This window comes from Giraffa tippelskirchi, chromosome 13 (assembly GCF_054371585.1).
Source record: "Giraffa tippelskirchi isolate mGirTip1 chromosome 13, T2T-mGirTip1v1.2.pri, whole genome shotgun sequence".
NCBI classification, from domain to species: domain Eukaryota; kingdom Metazoa; phylum Chordata; class Mammalia; order Artiodactyla; family Giraffidae; genus Giraffa; species Giraffa tippelskirchi.
Genome location: NC_137287.1, coordinates 71,736,102 through 71,756,427, shown reverse-complemented (window position 1 = coordinate 71,756,427; position 20,326 = coordinate 71,736,102). Strand labels below are relative to the sequence as shown.

At 44.3% G+C, this 20,326-nt stretch overlaps 1 protein-coding gene across 23 annotated transcripts in view; it reads left to right on the top strand.

Annotated features, from left to right (window-relative positions):
* The window catches only part of BEND7 (BEN domain containing 7), an 85,847-nt gene that overhangs the window by 51,822 nt on the left and 13,699 nt on the right, over window positions 1-20,326 (top strand). For all 23 annotated transcript variants that reach the window (XM_081553539.1, XM_081553535.1, XM_081553527.1 and 20 more), the window contains one exon: window positions 19,607-19,726. In XM_081553539.1, the coding sequence (XP_081409665.1) occupies window positions 19,607-19,726 (120 nt within the window). The remainder of the gene's footprint in view (window positions 1-19,606; window positions 19,727-20,326) is intronic.

Here is a 20,326-nt window from a genome sequence, read left to right as displayed (position 1 = left end):
ACATACTACAATATAAAGTGATTTTTGGAAGTAATTATTCACTGAAGTTCTTTTTTTTGTTTTGTCTTGTTCTGGTTATCACTGCGCTGTGTGACTTGTAGCATCTTAGTTCCCTGACCAGGGATTGAACCCTGATCCCCGTCACTGTAAGCACAGTCCTAACCACTGGACCACCAGGGGATTCCCAAAGTTCTTTTAAAAAAAAAAGAGAGAGAGAGAAAATAACAAATAACAAAATAACATACATACATGAAAGAGACCCGTGAAATCTAAGCACTCTTAATTTAAGGTCTTACAGAATAATTATACCCAGTTTTTCTTGCTATTATTAGAGCTGAAAAGAAATTTATTTCCCCAACCAAGTCTTTTGAATCTGAGTAATCTGGCAAAGTAATAAAATGGTTTCTTTCTTTATAATTATGGCAAGACTACTTATGTACCCCCTGCTGTCTACCACATACTTTGAAAAGATTTTGCAAATATTAAGTGTTCTTTCTTCCTCTGTCCTTTATGGGACAGTGCGCCAATACTGTATTAATTTGCAAAGTTTTACAACTTAGGAATATACAAAGACTGGTCAATTTTATAAAACCTTCAAAGTAAAAACAATAGTGGGGCTGGATTTTGTTTCAAAGTGATAAGGTTGGTTAAGAATGGGAACAAAGATGAAGGAAAACCTGTAAAATGCTTATAGATAGGAACAGAAATATACTGAAAAAGCAGAGTTTATTGTAGGATTGTTAACATAGCTGTTTGTAGTGATAATTAATATTCCCCATAGTATAGTATCTTGAAAATAAAATGTAAACCTCTTTATAGAGATCATGCTTTCAACTTAGTCTCATCTGTCTTATGGTAGCTAACACTTATTGGTAATTCATTAAAAATTCATTTATAGGTATGACCCGAGGTGTTGATGATGGAAGGATCCTTAATTAGAAACATCCACCTGAGCACTTTGAATTTAACTCTGGGAAGAAGCAACTTAGGATCTTATTAAGTGGAGTCTTGGGTTTTGGTGCTGAGGAGAGTTTAGTATCCTAGATTTAATTTGGAAATGATCTAGGTAGGTCTTCCTCCCTTTATGCTTTACCTGCCGGAGACCACCTAGTTCTTGCTGTCTTATGCCAAGAGACCATGCAGGATGATCTAGTGAGAGTTATGTCAGATAGTGACATAATCATTTATGTCTGAAGGCTCTTCAGAAAGTATAGTTGCAGTAAAGCCGTTTTTAGAACCTGGGTTATGATTTTTAATTTTAATTCAGCTTCGTGGTAATTAGTTGAGAGAGTTCTATTATTGAGTTGGCCCAAAAGTTCTTTAGGGTTTTCCATGGCCAACACAGTACTATCCAACAACAAACTAGATTCTTGCATTCAAAGCAAATTATGTCTGCTTGTCAAGTGCAAGAACCACTCTACTGCCCTTTGCTCACTCCATGCAATATACAATGCAGCACAAACTTCGATGCTGCTCTAGGGGATCTAGGCTGCTGACCTGCTGGGATGGCCCACAGGGATCTGCGCATCCCCAGGAGGGTGCTCTCCTTGGGTGGTGGTGTTTCTGACACTTCATGAGACCCACCCTTTCATAGGCTCTGCTGAACAGACCACCAAAACCTCTCCTTTTATTCCAGCAACTCAAGAGACATCCAGAGTCTATATTTGTCATTTTATTTTTTTGAACTTTTTGGCTGTGCCTCTTGGCAAGTGGGATCTTAGTTCCCCAACCAGGGATCGAACCTGCACCCTTGCAGTGGAAGCACAGTCTTAACCACCAGACTGCCAGGGAAGTCTCTGCCATTTTAGAATTCCTTTATTCTCCACTTTTATTTTATATCATCACGCATTTTCTTGGATTTTTTCCCCAAAAGTGAATAGCTGTTTTCTATCTGGTCTCTAACAGACTTTAATATGTTTGTGGGTGGAATCTACATATGACTTCTTATTCATTTCTTTTTTTTTAAATAATTTTATTTATCTATTTATTTTTGGCTGTGCTGGGTCTGTTGCTGTGAGGACTTTCTCAAGTTGCTGCTAGCGGGGGATACTCTTCATTGCAATGCGTGGGCTTCTCATTGTGATGGCTTCTCTTGTTGCAGAGCACTGGTTCTAGAGCACATGGGCTCAGTAGTTGCAGCTCTTGGGCTGCAGAGCACAGACTCAGTTGTGGTGCATGGGCTTAGTTGCTCCACGGCATGTGGGATATTCCTGGAACAGGGATCAAACCTGTGTCTCCTGCATTGGCAGGCAGATTCCTCACGACTGAGCCACCAGGGAAGCCTTACTTATTTCTTGATAGTAACTTCTTTGTGCTCTGAGAGCTCTCTTAAAGAATAAGGCTGAAACATCAGCTTGCATTCAGATACCCCTGTGATGCTGATGATTTTTGTTCCATTTATGGGAGAGGAAGCTGAGGCTGTGAGAAGTTAAGTAAACTTAAAGGAAATAGCTAGTAAGTGGGAAAACCAAGATTGAACCCCAGGCCTCTCTCCAAAGCCATTACTTCGTTTCTCCTATGAGGACTGTCTGAAAAGAAAGAAACTTTAAATTTTTATCTTAAAATTTAGCATTTTGGATTCTTTATAAATTCCACTGGGAAGGTGGCCATGCTAATGATTTGAAATGACTGGTCAGCTGTGTGGTATTCAGAATGAATTTCTATATAAGCTTAGCTCTCCTTTGGTTTATTTCCTTATTTCAAGGGCAGGTCTTCCTTTGAAGACAGAATCAGTCCCGTTGACAGTAGGGAAGAAAATAGAAGCATGATCCTTTTAGTACATAGAACCACAGAGAAAGAGCACGCAAGTCCCGCTGCACATGCGATTTCCAACAATGTATGTAAATTCAGTTCTAGGTGAAGTGTTTGCCCATTGGAGCCAGTCAATGAATGCTTTCATTCAAGAATCCTTTTAGTTTCCATGTTACAACGTTGGAAGTCACAGTGCGACTTGCATGCTCTTTCTCTGTGGTTCTTGTGGTTCTACGTACTGGAACTGTTCATGTTAATGTTTGGCAGAAACCAACGTAATTCTGTAAAGGATAAACATAATTTATCCTTCAATTAAAAAGTAAATTACTTTAAAAAAGAATACTTTTAGAAGATGACTAACCACTGTGGACAGGGAAGCCTGGGATGCTGCAGTCCATGGGGTTGCAAAGAGTCGGACATGACTGAGTGAACTGAACTGAACCATTTGTGAATTTGTCTGTTCATTGGTTTACGTATCAGATCAGCTTAAAACAGGATAGGACTGTATAATATATGATGACAAACTCTAAGAGATTATTTAATGACATCACATTCATAACTTGTCTGTGACTACTACATAGTTGTTGTTATTGGTATTCTCCCTCTTTTTATGGAGGCCCAGCAACACATGGGTGATGTTGAACCTTGATCATTCTGCACCTAGAACCCTATATGTTCAACCCCTGCCATAGCTGGTCTTGTATTTCAAGGTGCATCAGAATTACCGCAGGTATTGGTTCAAAATTCAGATTTCTGGGTCCCCTCCTGGAAATTGATTCAGTAGGTATAGGGTGGTCCAGGAATCTGGATTTTGAACAAGCAGCTGCCGGTGACTGATGGCGGCTGTTTCCAGACCATCCCCTTGGCAGGGCTTCCCTGATGACTCAGACGGAAAAGAGTCTGCTTGCAATGTGGGAGACCTGGGTTCCATCCCTGGGTTGGGAAGATCCCCTGGAGAAGAAAATGGCAACCCATTCCAGTATTCTTGCCTGGAAAACCCTGTGGACGGAGGAGCCTGGCGGGCTACAGTCCATGGGGTTGCAGAGAGTTGGACATAACCGAGTTACTAACACACACACACTTGGCAGAGCAGCGCCACCCCAGTTTGGGTTGTAATGCCTGGTTCCAGTGAGACTCTATCTGGTCTGGGCTGCCTGGCCCTCCTGCACATGTCCATCCCCCTCTGTTGCTAAAAGTGCCTCTTTTCTGAAGCCTGCCCTGTCTCTCCTGGAGCAAATGACAAGATAACCTGTGTCCACAGCTCTCACCGTTAGACTGTCTGGGTCTTAACCTGATTTCTTCCTGTCATCTGTCACAAGGGTTCTGGTTTCAGACACACCCTCAGTGCCTTCCCAGGACTCGAGTGATGAGCTGCCTCGCTTCTCAAAGTGGAAAAAGGGTGCAGCCAGACTCAGCCTGAGACGTGTGTGGATCAATAGACACATGTGTAATATGCTGTCAGGCTCTATTGTCACTACACAGAAGGTCGTCTCTGTTCTTGGCAAGCATTTGCCCAGACTCCTCCTCAATGGCATATCTGGAGCGCTTTGCCACCAACTTCCACACCAAACAGTGTCACACAGAAGACGTGGTCTTGGCCGCTTTTCTGATTCCAGTTAAGTCACAAGAACGCCCAAACATTTGCAGTATTTTCATTGACCCCACAAACTTAGAAATCATCAGCAGGCAAGACATTCCTGTTAACAGCTGCTGCTGCTGCTGCTAAGTCGCTTCAGTCGTGTCCGACTCTGTGCAACCCCATAGACGGCAGCCCACCAGGCTCTCCAGTCCCCAGGATTCTCCAGGCAAGAACACTGGAGTGGGTTGCCATTTCCTTCTCCAATGCATGAAAGTGAAAAGTGAAAGTGAAGTCGCTCAGTCGTGTCTGACTCTTAGCGACCCCATGGACTGCAGCCTACCAGGCTCTTCTGTCCATGGTATTTTCCAGGCAAGAGTACTGGAGTGGGGTGACTGCAAATCCCGGTTAAGAGAAGGGCTCACGAAACAGGTGATGTTGGAACTCAACCTTGAAGGATGAGTAGTGTCCTAGATGCAAAGAGAATGGAAAAGGTTAACTTACAGAGTAAGATTAATGAAGCTTCAACACAGTAAGACATTGGGTGAAAGCCTTTCATCTCCAGAACAGTTTAAAGTCTATTCTAAGCACAGGGCCTTGAGTCCTCCCCAACCTGTTTACCTTCGAGTGTTTAACTTCATGAATATAAATGCCAATTGCCACGGATGCAAACATAGTTTACCCTCAGGGGTTTTCAACCTGGGCTGTGCTTTTTATTTATTTATTTAAGTATTAAGTCTTTATTGAATTTGTTACCATATTGCTTCTGTTTGTTATGTTTTGGTGTTTTGGCCTGGAGGCATGTGGGATCTTAGCTCCCCAGCTAAGTGGGAGGGATCGAACGTGCACTCCCTGCATTGGGAGGCGAAGTCTTAACCACTGAACTGCCAGGGAAGTCCCCGGGGCTGTGCTTCTTAAAGTTGCTTCTTAAAGCTGCCTCAGCACCATCCCAGACCTAATGAACCAGAAAACTTGGGACTGGGGCCACAGGGAGTAGCCAGATTGTCCCTCATTTGTCATTGGTCATCTGTAAGCTCAGAAAAGGAACCTCCTCCCCTTCCTCAAAGTGACAAGTCCACGTGCATAAGGAGCAAAGGGACACACGGAAACGTTTGTTGAAAAGGACGTCATGGCTTTTGTTGATGTTGTCTTCACCCTATCTCATCACAGAAGGGAGCCCGCCGTGGATTAACTCGCAGGGACTCAGTTCTAGGTCCCAGGTACTGAATTCTCACCCAGTCTGCCTTTCAACACCGCAGCCAGGGCTGAAGTAAACAGCCTCCTGTCAAAAGAGATGGGTTTCTGTCACACAGGCAGGGCCACTACAGCACGACTGTGCATTTTGTGATGTTATAGGCACCCCTTCCTGGGGTGGATGTTGTCGATTTGTTTATCTCTTATGACAGTTTTCTGGCAGATGCTAGTCATATGTCCCAAGAGAGAGGCACCTTTCTAATTTCTAGCCACAGCACAGTATGACGTGGCCTAGCCACAGCCCTGGACAGAAGAAGCAGTATTTTCTGCTTAGCCCATCTCCCTATTCTTTACATCCCTGAACTGTGCAGCTAAAATGAAATGCTTGTCAGCATCTTCAGGTAATGCCATGTCTCTATTTTCTTTCCCATTGCCAGGAAGCAGAATTGGATAGTAAGTCCCAAACTAGTCAAATTACATTCCTCGTTGCTCTTCTGCTGGACCTATCATTGGTGCTAGTGATCTGGCAATTATTTTAATTCATTTCCATGAAGAGTTATTGACCGTCTCCTGCAAGAGACTCAGCAGACTTCTGAGAGACTCGGGAATTGACATTCGCTTGGACAGCTGCCCCACAGATGTCTATACAGTGATCGTGGGATATTTGCTGTCACTGTGGTACCAGGGACTGGTGGTCAGCTCACAAAAAACCTAGGATACATGTCAGTTTCCATTAAGAAAATGCCTCAAAATCCATGGGCCTTTATTTAAAATTGAACTGAAAGCTGTCATGGAATGTGGGTGCCTGGAAGACATCTCTGTATAACAGCAAGCCTGGCTGCAGCTGTCTTAGAAGAGAGAGACGCTGCCTCTTGGAATTAGTCGGGTTTTCGCACTGACTCTCCCTATAGTCAGGTCTCTGACTGTGTTTCCAGGATCTTCTTTCTTCCTTCTGGCACTTGGTTTGATTGTGATTCTTCTCCATCATCAGCTCCTGGTATTTCTCAGAACCATAGTGTCCCCTTGTCAACCCTTTGCCTTTGATCTCAGAGCCCATCCAGCAGGCCTTATTTTACATACTGGAGTCCCTACACCTCTCCATCACCACCCGTCCCACACGGAAGCAGCTTAGCCATCTACAACTAAATAGGGGAAAATCTTAATTAGAAATGTGGATGGAAGCCAGGTGCAAAGGAGACAGGTGACAGCAAGAACCAAGATATGCAGGTCATCCAACCTAACCACTGAAAGGTGGCTTGGGCCTTCTTACACTAACATTCCCTGGCAGGAATGGTTTTGGTTTTTTTTTCGGCTGTACCACTAGGCACGCAGGATCTTAGTTCCCTGACCAGGCATCAAACCCACAATCCCTGCAGTGGAAGCACAGAGTCTTAACCACTGGACCACCAGACACATCATTATTGACAGCAGCATCAGCATTCTCCTGCTTTTCAAGTTTGAAAGCTCAGACATCATGAATGCTGTTTTTTTCTTTCTGCCACTGATCACTGGATCTGATCACGACACAGTCCTATCAGTGCTTTCTGTCCTTTCTCTCCCGTTCACTGGTCTCAGCTTCTCTGACACCATCCTAGTCTGGCTGTCTATCACTTTGACCTTGAAGTTCTGCAGAAACACTTTTTAAATATGCTTCCTACCCCTCACTTCTTCATCTAGGTTGTACTAACAGCATACTAACAGCCACTTGTAAGATAAGAGTCCATGGCATTTTTCCTATGTCCTCTTTGCCTGTTAAATTAAGTGCAAACTCTGGCCTTTCCCCAGACTCCCCGGAGCTTGACCACATTTCCCCCAGGCTCCTACCTGGTGAACCAGCCCAGCACTGACACTGTTCCTTAAGCATCACTTGCTTGTCTCAGACTTTGAGTCTAGCTATGTTCCCCAGGCTATGATGCTCTTCTCTCTTTGTAGACAAATTCTGCCCATTCTCCTTAGTCCAGCCCAGGTCTCATTACCTTGACGGTGAGCCTCTCTCCTGGTGCCTGAGCCTCCATCGATTTTTCCTTTCTCTAAACTCCTATAGCACACATGTTAGCTTTATACAGCTTAGCAGTACATCCTAACCCTTAGCTTTGCTACTCATGGTTTAGGTGAAGGATAGCGCTATCATTTATTGCCCAAACTGGAACCCTTTGAGAGTGAAAATAGTGCTGTTAATCACTTCACTGGGAAAACAGGCATTTTGAACTCTCCAGTGAAAATCAGGACCTTTGGTCATCGTACTTGTGCTTGGACATCTTATCTTTCCAAGACTGTGAGCGCCTAGAGGGCAAGTCTTATGTGGGGAATATTTGCTTTGCATGTTCCTTGGCATGTGAAATGCAGTTAATGACAAATAAATGCAGGAAGGAAGGAAAGAGGGATGGAGGGAATCAGGCAGTCAATTCATCCTCACTGAAAAAGCTGGTGTCTTAAAAATCAAAACAACTCTACCCCATTGGACATGAATCTGGGGTAAGCACACAACTTCTCCATGACCAGTTGGAAGAGAGCCACTGAAATTAGAGAAGGCAGAATTATAAGTTTGAAGATAGAAGAAACAACAATAACAGACAAATCAGGCGGTATAGAGCAATTGAGGATGGTATAAATCTTGTCAGTCAAAACCATCAAAGCAATCCTGAATATAAAACCTAATTTGTATTCTGTGGAGGCTCTGAAAGCATGAATTATCATTATATATCAAAGAGCAGCCGCCACAGTATGCAATATAGGATGTGTAGTTTTTTCCACTTTCATTCACACCAGAAAGTAATCATCTCCAAAAGGTAAAGTGTAATAATTTCCTCATGGGGTTTTGATTTTAAATAAACTCCCAAATTGAATCCCAAAGCAAGCTAAATGTGCCATTTTCTTTTACCATCTCAGGACTTCTTGATAATGTCAGTATACTTATCCATCCCTGTGTTTTCTCAGCATCCGTTATCACAGCACCTCGGTGGCTCAAAAAGACAGTACTGAAAGACTGAGAACTTCCTCTTGTCAGTCTCAACCTAACTCCCAAATTTCCTTAAGCCGATCTCAATTAGAAGGGAGTTATTCACCATTAAGAAAGAAGAGGAAATAGAACCCCAGCTCCGAGGCATCAGCCCTGTCTTAACGCCCAGCATCTTCACTGCCATGCTCACTTGCAACATCAGCCATGGGCAGATGGAGGCAGGGATGGGGTGAGTGTGTTGCTCTGCTGACCTGATCCCATGGGCGAGACTTCAGCACCCCCACTGCTCTCACAGCTCGTCATTCTTGTCCTTCCCATTTCGGCCATCTCTGAATTTAGGTGGTGGTGAGGGACAGAATGGTCCCTGAGCTTCCCAAATATGTCATCACTCGTTCTGGTCCTGTGACAATTAACTGGCCAGCGGGCGCACTCAGGACCTCATGGAATGACTTTGAAAGTTCACAAGCCAAGAATCCTAGCTTTAAAAGCCAAGAGGAAAACTCAGCACTTTCCCCTCATTTGTTTCTATAAAGAACAGATTACATATAGAAGCGTCCTGGCAAGCAGTGCTTGGCCACTCAGTGGACGCGTGATTTATGCCACTGCCCAACTGTTTGAACTGATGATTCCTGAGCTTTTAAATTTCGTTTCACCCGAGGCTCTCAGTTCCTGATCTATGAAGTAAAGGAGTTATATTATTTCCAGGATGACTTCCAAGCAGAATTTCATCTATGATCTTGAAACATTTCTCTTTGCCAAAAAAGGGGGTACATAGTGAAACACCATTAGGTCAAAGTTTGTTATTAACCAGACCTTAATATTCAGCAGATATAATTCATCCCCTTGAAACACACCCAGCACAGGAAGTGAACATGTTGCCACATGCTGCACCACAAGCCAAAGGAAAGTGTTACACTTCTCACTAGTTGTGTTACAGATGAGCCCTATTGAGGGGTTCTTCGTGTGTGTGTGCATGCACACGCTCAGTCATGTCCAACTCTTCAGGACACCAAGGACTGTAGCCCACCAGGCTCCTCTGTCCATGGGATTTTCCAGGCAAGAATACTGGAGTGGGTTACCATTTCCTCCTCCAGGGGATCTTCCTGACCCAGGGATGGAAACCACGTCTCTGGCATCTCCTGCATTGCAGGAGGGTTCTTTACTGCTGAGCGACCAGGGAAGCCCTGAGGGCTTCCTTAGATAAAAGTAAATTTAAATTTGTTTAATGTAAGACACCACTAGGGGCACTTCCTCCTAGACACAGACACCACTCTAGCCAAAACCAAATTAAAAAAAAAGAGACAAGGGATCTAGTTCTTTTCCTCTAGACTCTTCTCTGGCCTCTGATCTTTGAGAATCGCTGTGATTCCCCAAGACTGTTCAAACCAAGTCCCACCAGTTTGGGGACAATGAAAGGAGCATTATAGGATGTAGACTTACTCCCGACTGCCACATAAGGTCTTGAGACACTACCCTCTCCTGAAAAAAAAAAAAAGTGTGACTTGGCTAATTTTTCAACTTGCTTCCAATTCAGAAATTCTATGATTCAATGCTGCTGAGCGCTTCAGCCGTGTCCAACTCTGCCACTCCATGGACTGTGGCCCACCAGGCTCCTCTGCCCATGGCATTCTCCAGGCAAGAATACTGGAGTGAGTTGCCATTTCCTCCTCCAGGGGATCTTCCTGACCCAGGGATTGAACCCATGTCTCTTGGCAGGCGGCTTCTTTACCACTCGCGCCACCTTCAGTAAATTTGTCCAAATTCCCATAATTAAAAAATATGTCCAGAAATCAGTTTTATGGCTATCCAGAGTCTTCTTCATTACAACCACCACCTAGAAGTTCCCGCCCCGTGGAAGGCTCAGCACCGAGGACAAAGTATTCCATGGTCATTGAGGTCAGCTATGACTCTGCTGGGCCAACTGACTGCCCTGCAGGCTCCTACATATGCAGTTCAGTATGATATTCTGATCTCATCAGTAAACACATTATTGTTTGCATGACTGCTTTAACTTTCCTTCTAATCTGAAGACTTCATATTTAGGTGTATTTGTTGATACACTTAAGCTCAGTCTTGTTAATCAAACCCCAGATGAACTCCAGGACTCAGTATCTTTCAAGACTGATGACTATTTACTGAAGAATTCTTCCTTCAGTTCTTTTGAGTTAAGTCACAGACCTGAGAAAAAGAGTTTTTCTGATTTATTCTTCCACCAACCATGCACTTATGCTGCCTGTCATGTGCCAGCCACAAACAAGAGAGCTGTGACCTCTTTGCTTGTTGAGTTGATAGTCCAGGCAATCACTAGATGGTATGATTTAAAAACCACTGGTTAACCAACTCAGGGAGGCCCTTCCTGAGAAGGTCACACTTCAGCTGAGACCTGCAGGATGATGGATTCCCACCTTCACCTGTTATTTCTAGCAGGAAAATCACTCAGACTTTTCCTGGGTCTCTTTTATTTATATTTTGCACGTGCTGCATATCGTGTGGGATCTTAGTTCCTTGACCAGGGATCAAACTCATGTCCCCTGTGGTGGAAGCTCAGAGTCTTAATCACTGAACCACCAGAGAAGTCCCTGCTGGCTCTCTTTTACAGAAAGCTTCTGATGCTCATTCCAAGAGAGAGTATGTGTAAGGCACGATCTTGAGACCCGTCAGCACTGGTATTTCCACAGCCTCATCCTAGGAGACATTGTCTGATCTGTTAATAGACTGATCTACAAACAGCGTTTGTCCGAATTAGCAGTAAGTAGTCTTGAGGTCAGAAGTGGAAATAATCCATTCTTCATCTTGAATGTGTTGAAGATATTTTCCAAGATTCCTTTTCTCTCTGTCTTACCGCCGAGATCGAAAACAGATGTTAGACTTACTTCATACCCCACCCTCGCTCCTTAATTTTTTAAAAATCAAAATGTTCCTCCACCAGACACTCTTGCTCTTTCTTGCTCCTGTTCCAGAGTATCGTAAAGTTGGTGTGAATCTTCCCAGTTCATTTTTTTCATCTTTACTGCTCAAGTATGTATCCATTCATCACATTTACTATTTTGTGAATTTGTGAGTGTACATACATGGCTTCGTGCAGTACTTTTTTGCAAATTTGTGTCTTTTTTTCTCAAGTTGATCCATATCAGTACATTATAAATCTAGTTTATTCCTTTTAACTGCTCACCCCTGTATAAATAAAGCACTTTCTTTCCCCAGTCTTCTGTTAAGAGACAGTTATGTTGGTCCTCCTTGCTCTTGATTCTCTGTGGAAGGCGATGTGCAGCAGGCAGTGGAACTAAGTCTCAGGGTAGAAGTGTCGTCATCACCACTAAGATTTGTCCAACACTCTCTAATGCCAACAGTATCGTTTAGATATCCCCCAGCAATGGATCCAAAATCCCAGTTTTCCTTATTTTCACTGACATCTGGTGTTAAGAAATTTGACTTTTGTCAGTCTGATGGATCTCAAGTAGCACCTCAGGGGTGGGTTCCTTGATAAATAATGAGGTTGAGCATCATTTCATATTTATTACTATTTGGTTATTTGCCTGTGAACATCCATCCTTTTCCTGTGTTTCCCATCAGGTTGTTGGTTCCTTATTGACTTACATGAATTGTTTCCTCTGTTTCAGGCGTTAAAAATATTTTTTTCTTATTTTCCAACTTGTAGAAACTTTTGACCTTTTAATACCAGAGTTTAGAATTAGCAGTCAGACGGATTACTTTATGCCTAGTGCATTTCTTGTGCCCTTTTGAAGAAGTCCTCCCTGCCCTGATTATGTAATGATAGTCTTTATTTTTTTTTCCCCCAACAAAGTTTTCAAGTTTTCTCTTTCATATTCAAGTCTTTTATCCATCTGGAATTTACCTTTGCTATAAAATTTGAGGGAGGGATTGAATGTGTTTCCTATGGGTCGTCAGTTATTTTAACACCATACTTTTTTTTTTTTTATGTGAATTGTAATCCACCTCTGTCATAGACTAATCGCCCCTTTTCCATGTTTACATTTGGTCTTTTATCTGCCTCTGAGCCAGTACTACACAGTTTTCATTAGTTTGGCATTGCTGTAATTCTTAATATCCTACAGGTCCTGTCCTCTTTTTTTCCCCTCCCCCTCCCTGTTCTTTCCTCCCACATTCTGTTTGTTCGTCCTCAGATACAGCCTTGGGTCATTCTTTGAATACAGGTCTGTGTGGCACAGTCTTTCCATCTTTGTTCTGCATGTCTTATTTCATCCTCGCTATACACCCAAGCTACCCGAGGCTGTGTCCCTCCCCGTTCCTTACCAAGGCCACCTGGGCCCCTTGATCTGGAGGGGCAGGTATGATCCCACGGACCTGGGGAGGGGTCTCCCACCCCATGGCTGCCATGCTTCTATGTTGTGTGGGTGAAAGTCCCACCAGCGTTCACAGCTGTCACACATAAGCATTACCTCAGCTATAGATTTGTTCCCATGGAGAATTCAGTCATTGTTCTTTTCCAGAATCTGTGTGCTCATTGTTGTTCAATTGCTAAGTTGTGTCCAACTCTTTGCAACCCTATGGACTGTAGCACGCCAGGCTTCCCTGTCCTTCACTATTTCCCAGAGCTTGCTCAAACGCATGTCTATTGATTCAGTGATACCATCCAACCGTCTCATCCTCTACCACCCCCTTCTCCTGCCCTCAATCTTTCCCAGCATTAGGATCTTTTCCAATGAGTTGGCTCTTCACATCAGATGACCAAAGTATTGGAGCTTCAGCTTTAGCATCAGTCCTTCCGATGAACATTCAGGATTGTTTTCCTTTAGGATTGACTGGTTTGATCTCCTTGCAGTCCAAGAGACTCTCAAGAGTCTTCTCCAGCTCCACAGTTTGAAAGTGTCAATTCTTCAGTGCTCAGCCTTCTTTATAGTCTAACTCTCACATTCATACATGACTACTGGAAAAACCATAGCTTTGGCTACACAGACCTTTGTCAGCAAAGAGATGTCTCTGCTTTTTTAATATGTTGTCTAGGTTTGTCACAGCTTTTCTTCCAAGGAACAAGCGTCTTTTAAATTTCATGACTGCCTTAAAAATTAGATAACTTATATGGAAAATAATCCCTATTAGCTGTGCCACCTTGCGCCAGTTATTTAACCTGCCTAAACTTTCAGCTTGTCATCACAAAAGAAATAGGATCACAATACCTGTGCCACCAGGCTCCTGCCAAGCTTAAATGAGATAGATGATGCTCAGCACATGGGGAGTTTCAAATCATAGCTTGGAAAGAGGCAAAGGAAAGAGGGAATGGTTGGTTGTGGGCTGGTGTGCTGTCTATCTTATCCTCACTTAGGTAGGTAGATGTGGGCGCAAGCAGCCTGCGGGGAAACCTAGTCGGCTTGTCCACCTCTCCTCTGGGGCCGGTCCCAAGCTTCCTCCCCACTTGCACATCCCCAGGACCCTGCTGCGGACAGTTGTCTTTCTCCCCCTTAGTCCCAGCCCCTCACATGGTCCAGGAGTTTGGCAGATCTAATGAGGACTCCACTTTCAGTTCTGTTTGATGTAAACCTTGATTTCTGCCCGTTTTTCTGATCAGAAGTTAAACCAAGTCTGCCAGTCAGAAGTGGGCTCTCAGGGCTGCCTGGAGTCAGAGAATTTCATGGTGAAATGAAAGCTCCCCAAGCCTTCTCCTGCTTCTTACATTGTCTGTGTGATCCAGGGGCTTTCTTTCAACATCTGTTTCATGCCCTGCTTTTCCCAGTGCAGAGAGCCAAAAAATCCCACATGGAGAGCCCTCTAGAACAAGGGTCCCCAATCTCTGGGATCTAATGCCTGATGATCTGAGCTGATGTAATAATAGAAAGAACATGCCCCAAAATGTAAAGTACTTGAATCATCCCCAAACCATCCCCCCAACCCCCGGGTCCATGGAAAAATTGTCTTCCAAGAAACTGGTCCCTGGTGCCAAAAAGGTTGGGGACCACTGCTCTAGAAACTATCACTTAAACAGACAGCTGTTTGGGGAACATGGCCGATCCAACCTGTTCCCCCGTCACATCCAGACACGCGCCACACCCCTGTGTTCACTGATGATGACATCAGATGCTGGGTTCCCAGGGAAGGATCCGCTCAGCCACCACTAGCTTATTCATCACTGATGCACAAGTAAAGGGCAGGGTTTGAATGAATGCAGGCATCTGAGAAAAGTCCTTATTTGCGTACAGATCAAATTGAACCTTTGTCATTTCCCTGGCGACTTCCTGCATCTTTGTGCCTTGGGACCTCAGATGATGTTAAGCAGAGTAGATGCTTCCACAGTTGTATTCAGTTTAATGATTGGCCTTAATTCACTTGTTCAGATGATTTGGACTTGTGTAAAATCATCCCTCGCTTCCCCCTAATATATTAAACTAGGAGAGAAGGGAAATATCTTTTCAGGACCTATCGCATTCTAAGGATAAATGCAAACTGTTCTCCTCTGATTCTTAATGACCCACTATTAACATAGTAGGAAGCCCAGCGCATTACTGCAATACCTCTTTTCACATCATTACTCCTAATGAAACTGTTAGCAGGGTAATAGCTTGACCTTTAGCTATAGATTCAGATAGCAAAAATATGTTCTGCTTACCCAATACCTATCCACATAGCATATGGAATGTTTTCAGATCAATCCAACAACAAACCTTTGGCCCCTTTCTCAGTCCTCATCTACGCATGTCACAAGGAATAGGATTTCGTCCTCTGTAGGTAGATCCTAGTTAAAAGTTTCTTTTAAGTTTGAGTGTAAGCCAGGAAGGAGAATGTCAGTAATATGCTCAGTGGAAATAATTGTTTGTAGATGTATTTTTTTTCCTGAAAGCCTAATGCTTTGTCTTCAAAGGTCTCAGACGCAGACCCAGGAGGCAGAGAGTTCCCTGGTCTCTTGTGATTGAAAGCAGATAAGCTTTTGCTGAAAGGAGAAAAAAATAGCCAGCAATTGTTGCCTTTTGAACACTCAGCAGAATACTTGAGCGCAGGATAAGATTAGAAAGATCCCTTTGGATGCCCCCACACAGTAGGGGACCTTCCCTCTACTCCTGAACTTGCTCGTTGACACATGTGTCTGCCGGGAATCACTTCGATGTTGACATAATCCAAATCTATTTGGTTTATTTCAAATCTTTACTTCCTAATCTGGGCTAATTTGGATGCATGCATTTCCCAGTCTAGGAAGAGAGGGGTTGCTATGGAAATTAATTACATAAATAATATTACAAGGAAGGAGGGAGATGTTTACCTATAAGATGGTACACTCAATCATTTTGTGGTACAATTTTCTTATAAACAAATAGGGTGCCAAATGCAGGTACTTTTTTCTAGTCGTTCAAACAGGATTTCAAGAACCTTTCTGCAACCCTGATTAAGAAGTGTCACAATAAGAAATGTCATTGTGGGTATTTGACTATAATAAAACCTTGTTACTTTAAATATACACCATTAAGACTTTCTACTAATTCAGATAGGGCTTGCTCCTCCAATTGGCCTAAATGTCTGAGCTGTTGTATTTACTTCTGTCAGAAACAAAAGCAGAAGGTACATTTGTTTATTCTTCAGACGTTTACGGGGCTCTTAGTTGGGGGCACTGCAGTAGGTGCTTTTAGGGAGACAAGACACAGGCCCCTGAAGTTGTCTACAATCTGGTAGAGGAGACTCACAGGCAGCTCCACCCCCAGGACGTTGTCCTCTCTGCCTCTCTCCCGGGTGGAGCCTGCTTACCTGCATGGCCCATGTGTCCTGTGGTAGGCAGCCTGTTGATGTTTACCCTGGACCTTAATTCTGCCTCCTCCTCCTCTCAGTTGGGAGTTGGGATACAGACTTTCCATCAGCACCACTCTACATCATCCTCTCTCCCCCAGGTCCTGCTGGCATCTGGGAAAACCTCACCATCCACGTGACCCCCTAGAGCTAGAGTGTCCAGACCTCTTCCACACTGGCTCTCAAACTCCGCTTCAGTCCTACACCACTGACCGCACATCCTGCTGCCCTTTCTCCCTGGCACTTCCTTGCCAACCCCACTGAGATTTCCATTCCCTGGTCTCTTAGATTGTCCCAAGTCTGAACCATTTTCTGGCTTCACTTGCTTCCTAGATTTGGGTGGAAAGGAAAAGTGGGTGAAGGAAGCGGTAATTCATTCTGGGGAGGGGGGCGAGTATCTTCACCAACATCTTCAATGCTGTCCTTTATATCCTGTACTTTTGCCAAAACCAGACAGCAAATTCCTGACCTGAGACCAGCCCTCCCATCCGTTATCTCCATTCCGGACGAGGAGCTGCCAGGTGCCCTGGAGAAAACGCCTGCCCTGCTGTTGCCACCACAAGCACGCGACCCTCCTCCTGCTCAGCACCATGCAGCCTCGCTGCCTTCCAATTCCAGATGTTCCCGCCCTCTCCCCGCCCCTCACCACCAGGTTCAGTGAGGCGTCAGGGGCAGTGATGACTAAGTCCACCCCCGTCTTCCCCTTCTCTGGGTTCAGAGGAGGAAGTTTTCATCCTGATTCTGGTCGAGGGTCACCCCTCTCTCTCCAGGATCCCAACCCCCAGTTCCTCTGGTGTATGGTTCCTCTGATTGTTCCCTCCTTCTCTCTGGATCCTACCCCCTCCAACAGTGCTGCCTGCCTTCCCCTGCCCCAGCCTTCCTCCTCCTCTTCTTCCCCGCTCCCACAAACCTGGTGTTTAGAGACTGCTATCTCTGGTCACCCTCCGCACGTCCTTGCTGGCTGCCAGGGTCCCTCTCCACACCTCCTTCCTGGCTGTTCTGCACTGGGGACTATGGGTCTCTCACCTTTAGTGTATTCACACACTCCCACCTGCACCAGACCATGCTTCCCAGCTGCTTCCTGGACTCTGTGCCTTAGCCTCCCTCAGACCCCAGGCGTTCCTGCTGTTCCGTGCTTGCCCAGCCCTCTGTTGAAACCTTCTCCCTGCTCACTGTGTTTTCTCTTGTTTTAACAACCACACACGTTTGTGCCCCTGAAGTCTACGTCTTCGGCAGAGACCCCTTCCCTGTACAGGCATCTGTGTTGAAACAACTGCCAGCCGTCCCCCGTGGGGACCCCGCAGATGCCCCAAACTCAGTGTGTCCCTAACCGTGCCTAACGCATCTGGCCCATCCCCTCATAATCCCTCCTTCTGGATTTACAAGTCATGTAAGTCTCCAGAAATGCCAGTTCCCCATTTGTTCCATCATCCCGTCTGTCTTTGCTAGCACCACCTCGACTCTGTGACTATGCACATTCCTCAAAGGCATCCGTGCTCCCCCCGCACAGCTACCTGCCCCAGGCCGCCCTGCATCTCTTCCTGCACAACTGGATTGTTGATGTTTGTACACTACCCCCCACCCTACCCCGCCCCTGCATCCACAGACTTTGCACCTGCAGGTTCAACCAGCTGCCAATCGAAATATTTGGGAAAAAATTCCAGAAAGTTCCAAACAAAACAAAACGAACTTGCCAAGTGCAGGCAGCTATTTATATAGCATTTGCATTGTATTCGGTATTCTAAATCATCCCTGAGATGATTTAAAGTATATGGGAAGGTGTGCATGGGTGGTATGCATATAATACACATTGTACATATGGGACTTAAGCATCCATGGATTTTGGTACCCGTGGGGGTCCTGAAACCCATCCCCCACAGATTCCAGACTGTTTATGACTTTTTCCCCTTCTTTCACATCGCTCTTTATTTAGGATAAATTTATAGACATAGGATTACCAATCCAGAGGAATAACAGTTTTATGTCCCTCATCATATACAGCCATCTTATTTCCCAAAAGGGTTTTGCCAGTTTATGCCAACAGTCAAACTTGCAAGTGCCAGGTCCACACAATTTTATCAATATTAATATTATCTTAATCGCTTATCTAATTTAGTAGGTATAAAGTGTGTTTTGCAACTTAAGGGCTTACATGTTACTTGAATGTTTTCCGTATTGTTTTTTGCTAAGTCTACTTTGTCCATTTATCCACGGAGGCTTGAAGTTAGGCTTTTATTTGGGACGAGCTCTTCCTGTGGTGGTGGATTTAGTGCCACTAGCTCTGCTCATTCAAATGAAGATTTTATTTTTTATTCAACAGAAATCGTTTACAGTTAGTTGAATCTGACAGCATTTTCCTCTGTCCTTTCTTTTTAAAAGAAACCTTTAAAACATTAAAATGATCACTATTTTAAACAGCAAAGAGGCAATGTGACACGACCACGTGGCAGGCCTTGACCTCGAGGGGAGCAGGTTGAAAAGTGCTCAGGAACGCAGTGTGAAGTGGAAGTGCCAGCCCCAGCAGCATGTGCCCTGTCACACGCTGGGTGGCTTTGCTCAGATAATTGTCCTGCTCCCTTGTGTCCTGGCACACAGCTCCCAGAGCTTCCTTTGTGCTTCTAGGGAGCTCTTCTCTAGGAGCTGCTAGTTCAGGATGTAAGAAGTTGACTCAAAGTAGGATTGGAGCTTTCACTAAGACCCAACTGCATTGATCCACTGAGCGCTGATCCAGTTAGCGGGAATCACCATGAGAACCTCGTCTCTCTGTGTAATTTTCCATTTGATTTTTTTTTTTAAGATTTTTTTTTTTTTGATGTGAACCATTTCTAAAGTCTTTATTGAATCTGTTACAATACTGCTTCTGTTTTGTGTTTTGGTTTTTCAGTCTCGAGGCGTGTGGGGTCTTAGCTCCCTGACCAGGGATCGAACCCGCACTTCCTGCATTGGAAGTCTTAACCACTGAACCGCCAGGGAAGTTCCCTCCATTTGATTTTGAGTTAACAACAGAAAAGTGAAATACATTAATACACTTGCATAATTCTGTCATGGAGCCAATGGACCCCCTAGGAAGCATTTTCTCTGCCCATAAGACACATACACATGGACATGGAGCAATCAGAAAAAGCAGTTTCAGTAAAACTACTAGCATTTACAGCCAGTTTCATTTGGAAGCACAGGATATGCTGTGCAGGATGGGCCCTGCCAAGCTCCATCGTCACCAAAAGAATGTCATATGGATTTGGAGAATAGCCACTGCAGAACTGACATCTTTTAGAAATATACTCTTCCCCCCCCCACCCTTCTTGGCGGTATGTTCCTATTTCAAATCTGCATTTTCGTTTTTCAAATGTTTAACAATATTTCACATTTTCTTTCAGTCTTCACAGAAAAATATTGCACTGCTAATCACGTGGATAAACTTCCTGGCCCAAGAGACTGGGTTCAGATTCTGCAGGATCAAATCAAACTGGCGAGAAGAAGGTTAAAAAGAGGCTCAGGTATGAATAAGCTGCAAGAAAATAATTACAGAAGCCCTCAACTGAATTCTTAGATGTTGCAAGAATTTACTCTCGGATACTTCATTGTCTTTTGTCTTTTGAAGGAGAAGCTTTATATAATGTGCCTTGGTTTTGTGTTTTAAAATCTTATTGAAACGATTTTGAAATTCCCCAAGATTAAATAGTGAAAATTACATCGGGCCGTTTACTTTAAATAGCACAAATGAAAAAGATTGCTAATCTCACTGGTAGTCTTATGTTTGAAACAAGGTCTCTCTTTTGTGATCTGCTTCTGTTACCTATTGGTTTTTATTTGTTTGGATCTGCATGACTTTATTCTTTACCAGCTAAGCCACAAGGGAAGCCCATGGACAGAGGAGCCTGGTGGGCTGCAGTCCATGGGGTCGCTACAAGTTGGACACGACTGAGCGACTTCACTATCACTGTTCCCTTTCATGCACTGGAGAAGGAAATGGCAACCCACTCCAGTGTTCTTGCCTGGAGAATCCCAGGGACGGGGGAGCCTGGTGGGCTGCCGTCTGTGGGGTCGCACAGAGTTGGACACGACTGAAGCGACTTAGCAGCAGCAGCAGCATGACT